General features: G+C 35.7%; 1 protein-coding gene across 2 annotated transcripts in view; it reads left to right on the top strand.

The window, feature by feature from the left end:
- The window catches only part of LOC138045383 (uncharacterized), a 15736-nt gene that overhangs the window by 5092 nt on the left and 5644 nt on the right, over nt 1-5000 (top strand). For both annotated transcript variants that reach the window (XM_068891863.1, XM_068891864.1), the window contains 5 exons: nt 132-217; nt 1390-1412; nt 1497-1548; nt 2617-2711; nt 4009-4091. In XM_068891863.1, the coding sequence (XP_068747964.1) occupies nt 132-217; nt 1390-1412; nt 1497-1548; nt 2617-2711; nt 4009-4091 (339 nt within the window). The remainder of the gene's footprint in view (nt 1-131; nt 218-1389; nt 1413-1496; nt 1549-2616; nt 2712-4008; nt 4092-5000) is intronic.

The following is a 5000-nucleotide window of genomic DNA, read 5'->3' as shown; positions in this document are numbered from 1 at the left end:
ATGTAATAATTATTAATCTTTAAAGTGAAAGAATTATAAGCTAGTGTCAGTGAAACAGTAACAACTAGGAAAATTATTCCTAGCCTGAAAAATTGTGGCTGTATGTGGTTTTTAAAAATTGATTTTTTCAGATCAGTTGCTGGTTCAGTGGTATATGCTATCATAGAGGAACATGATAAGGGCCATCCCGAAATACTAGCAGCATATTTTATGGCAGGTTGGCAAACACACATTGCAATCCTCACCAGAGTGATTATTAATTTTTTTCCTCCTGAACCGTTTGTAGTACTCATGAGGGTGGCATTAATTAATTAAATTCAATAATAATTATTATTGCGATCACATTTTTGGAAAATGATCGCCAGAAAGTTTTAATGGTAAAGCAGAAACATGCTGTGTAGTTTTGATGGCAAAAATGGCTTGCATTTTAACTGGCATTCCTTCATGTAAATGCAGAGCTGATTCTGGAAAGGCAGTTATAGTGCTGCCCCCTTTACTTGTATTTTTGCTTTCAGATGTGCATGGAGTTTATTTTTTTTTTCGGGGTGGTGCTTAATCAAAGAAATAGGTTTAATAATATTCTTACTGATACACGTGAACATATACATTTAACCCTTGCTGACATATATCTGCTGACTGCTCAGAGGTTTATAAACATTATTTTCAGTACTGTCTGATTCTTAACAGTGCCAAGGTTAGGAAAGGAAAAATGAGAAGAATTTCATTGTGTAATTACCGGGCGCTTTCCTTGCAAGTTTTCCTAATTGGACAAATATACTAGGAATGATAATCATTAGGTAAGAACGTGATTTCAAGTGCAATTTGGATTAAAATATAAAGCACTGTCATGCAAGTAAAGACCTACAAAATACAGGCTCTGGTAATTCAAAGTCTTTGAAAAAAATTACAACTTAGTGCTTATTTATTCCAAATTGTATATTAATAAAAATCGTGTGATTAAAAATTTCAACATAGCTTATTGTAATTAAGCAGAAGCAACACATGCGGGTCAGACAATCACACAAGAATTGCATCGTCAAGGGCTCGCATTGCACTGGCTATCTTGGACTTTATTTAATCATTGTCCAATCATAATGTTTTGTTTGTTACCTCTTTTTGTACTGAATTACCTCTTTTCTGTACTGTGTTACCTGAAAACTGGACGTGTCAATCAGAATGGAGAAAATTACCCATATATATCTGATTCATGAATTCATTAGTGTGATGGTTCCAAACTGTTGAACCTGTTGATGGATCCACTGAACCTATGAACCCCTCCAAATTGTCCCAGGGAACACTATTATACATATCCTGCAAAACTATATTGAGTACAATTATAATAATGTACGTCATTATTTTTAACTATGGGACACTTTTTCCCTCTTTTAGATGCTGCTTTAAAGTCTTTGGAGGTAATGTCTCAAGTTTTATGATTTTCCTTCAATTCTAGTACAATCTTATGGTTTTCCTTAGTCTTCCATTTTTCATCTTTGAAGGTGCTGTGTCTCTCTTGGGCATTAAATCACCAGTTTTTGTACAGATCACAAGGCAAGTACAGTACATATGGGATTCAACCAAGCATTAAATTATTAAAATTGACAGTAATAACCACCTGTTCCTGGTCCACAATAATGTTCTAAGTGACTTGTTTTGCATGTGCATTTTAAGGGAGCAGGCAATTGGCACAGTGGTGAGAGCAATCGCCTCCTACCAATGTGTCCCAGGTTGTATTCCTGGACTCAGTGTCATGAATTTGTTGGTTCTCTTTGCTCCTCCAAGTGGTTTTTCTCAGGGCAGTCTGGTTTTCCCTTAATTATCACCAAAAACCCACCTTTGGTTTTTATTCTGACTACCAGTAGTTAATCTGACTTGATTTAGGACTGGACCCTTCTATATAGCACTTTAGGGTAAAGGAGGTATCCTCAATAAAGCTAAGATTGTTATTATTTAAAGCAATTATTTTCAGCGTGAAATGTCACTGACTGATAGTCGACAGTAAATTATGGAATGACTATCCCCAGTTGTGTTAAGAAAATAACAAAAACTGGGGGTAAGAGGATAACATTTACAAGTAAAGTTTTTATTTGGCCCAGGTATGTCAAAGAAAATTACAGTCATGTCCAATACATGTGAACTGAGTTCGGTTGTTCAACGATCAACTCGACAGGAAATAACCGTAGTCAGGTCATGCAAAAGAGAATTCAGCTAGACTGCCAGAAGTGAAGACTTCACTAATCCTCTTAGTGTCTCAATGGGTCTTGACGGATGGTGACGGGTTCTACGACCTGACAAGGCTGAAGACGACCTGACTATTTTAATAGCAGTCAAAAATGGTGCCCTGTCCAACACAAGCATGCTAGATATGTGTATTCCAAGTTCTTAAAGCCACTAACGGAAACAAGTACATTGAGAAATAGGCACACATACTACACATGAATGTACCTCACTCATTAAGCTTTGAAACAACAAGAAACAATCACGCTACACTTGACTCGGTTCATGTGTATTTGACAACCCTTGAAAATTAGCAATAACTGAATACTTCCTCATGCCTTTCAAATACATTGAAAATTGTGTTGGAAAAGCAGAGTACCTGAGGTTATAAAATATTTTTAGGTTTCCTTCAAGAAGAAATAAACAATTACAATTCCGAAGAGTTCAGAGCATCTGACTCTTATCAACATCTATCAGTTGTGTCAGCAACAGCTATGGTAAATATTAAAGCAATGTTATTTTATCCCACTCATGTGTATTTCAAACCATCTTTAACTAATTATTATTAGGATGTTGTTGCAAAGCTATACACATGTTGTTCCTACATGGTTGATTTTGGTTTAAAGTCCACCAGCATTATATTTTGTTCATTGAGCATTTTGGCTAATTGGTGGTCAAGTGGCAATCCAAAGAATGATAATTAGCAACTATTCACCGAAGTGGAGGTGGCTAGTGGTGGATGTTTACTGAGCTGTGAAGCGGAGAGGTAAATATCCACCACTAGCCACTGACACTGAGGTGAATAGTTGTTTTAGTATACTAAAACAGTGAGATACATGTAACATAGCACAAAAAGGTGATTTTAATTGATTTATTTCTGCAAAGATCACAACATTTTCTGGCGCAAATTCTGGGCGAATTGCCCGGAGGTGAATAGCAATGGATATCCAGAGTTTGAGCAGCCAATCAGCATGCACGTTCAACACTTTCCACTGTTTTGGTATATACTGTTAATTAATAATAATAATAATAATAATAATAATAATAATAATTATTATTATTATTATTATTATTATTATTATACTGTAATATTCTAGCAATTATTGTCCAAAGCATGTATTGTGTCCTGCCTCATCAACAGTGTGGTGTTTGATGGTTTTATGTTTTGGAAGGAAGTAAAAATTACCTGTTTGATTGACAGTCTTAGGGCTGCTGTCTCAAATCAAATTTTTCACTTGAAGCAGACACTTTAAAGAGCTAAAACTCAAAGGGAATTTGTCCGATTGCCCCCAAATTGGACGGTGGCTACATTAACATGATTATAAACAACAAAAACGTTTCTGCGACTTTTTTTATATCAACTGAAAATATTTTTTCCCTTCACATATTTTTAATACTATTTTGAAAACGTTCTGTAACTTTTCACTGTAAGTGAGTATGGCAAAACGCAGACACTTTTTTTAGTGCTTTGGGTCAGGAAACAGAGGAACAAAATAAAATAGCGAAAGCAAATTTGCTTTGACTTGTAGCTTTGAAAAGGTGATTCGGACGCTCACATTTAGAGGTCATGAAAAATTTGACAATTCATTTAATTTCAAAATTCTTGATATGGTTTGATAGCCAGCTCTATAAGCTGTAATTTGATATAGGGGTTTTGGTATCTACAATTTAAACCAGACACGCTGCATCACTGCTTATATATGCAAAATTTTGGATGGACAAACAAAGAGTATTATGGTATTTTTGATACTGGCTAATTGTTATTTTGTGATTTTTTTTTCCATGTGAGTATAGAGTATAAAAAAGAATAAAGCTGGAGCCATCTTTGTGACTCAGTTTATCTTGGCAGTGCTGTTTATGGTAATACTGGAAGATCTGTAAGTATAAGCTCCTTTGGCTAATCAAAAGTGTCAGGGTTCATGTTTGAGAGTTTTAAGCTCTTGAGCTTCCATATGGGAATCTTAAATCAGGTGATGGAATTCAATATTGGGTTGAACATTGTCACATTCCTGTTCAGTGGTAGGGCCCCAACACAATGTTACATTATTCTTGTTGTAAATTACGCGGGAGTGTCAAATTCTGGGACAGCACTTGATGAAGATCCCATGATGGAATCAAAAGCGTGTGCTTTAGAAAGTTTCACTATTTAAAACTTTGAAACTTGTTCATGTTTAGATAAATGTCACAGAACCAGTAACTTGTTTAGACTTAGTGCTTGGATACCGGCAAAAGGACAACTGAAAACTCAGAGTCCCATGAAAGATTCAAACTTAGGTATGACCTCTGTAACACTGGTCAGATGCTCTTCCCATTTTGAGCTACAATAACTGTTGATTGGTTATCCAGGTAATTTCTGAATCAATGTGTGACGCTGAGAACATCTGTGAGAACTGTTGATTGGTTATCAACTTGAAGATAATTTCTGAATCAATGTGTGACTCTAAGAACATCTGGGAACTGTTGATTGGTTATCAAGATAATTTCTAAATCAATGTGTGACGCTGAGAACATCTGTGAGAACTGTTGATTGGTTATCAAGATAATTTCTGAGTCAATGTGTGATGCTGAGAACATCTGTGATAACTGTTGATTGGTTATCAAGACAATTTCTGAATCAATGTGTGATGCTGAGAACATCAGATTCTGTGAGAAGTGTTGATTGGTTATCTAGATAATTTCTGAATCAAGGTGTTATGCCAGGGGGGAGGACTCCTATATGAAAGGGGCACGGATAAATTTTCATTGTCTCACTCAGGGGTGTAAATTTTGGAGTTTGGTTGGAGGTA

The sequence above is a fragment of the Montipora capricornis genome, chromosome 4 (genome assembly GCF_036669925.1).
Source record: "Montipora capricornis isolate CH-2021 chromosome 4, ASM3666992v2, whole genome shotgun sequence".
NCBI lineage: Eukaryota > Metazoa > Cnidaria > Anthozoa > Scleractinia > Acroporidae > Montipora > Montipora capricornis.
The sequence above is the reverse complement of the archived record's forward strand: the minus strand, read 5'-3'. Positions and strand labels throughout refer to the sequence as shown.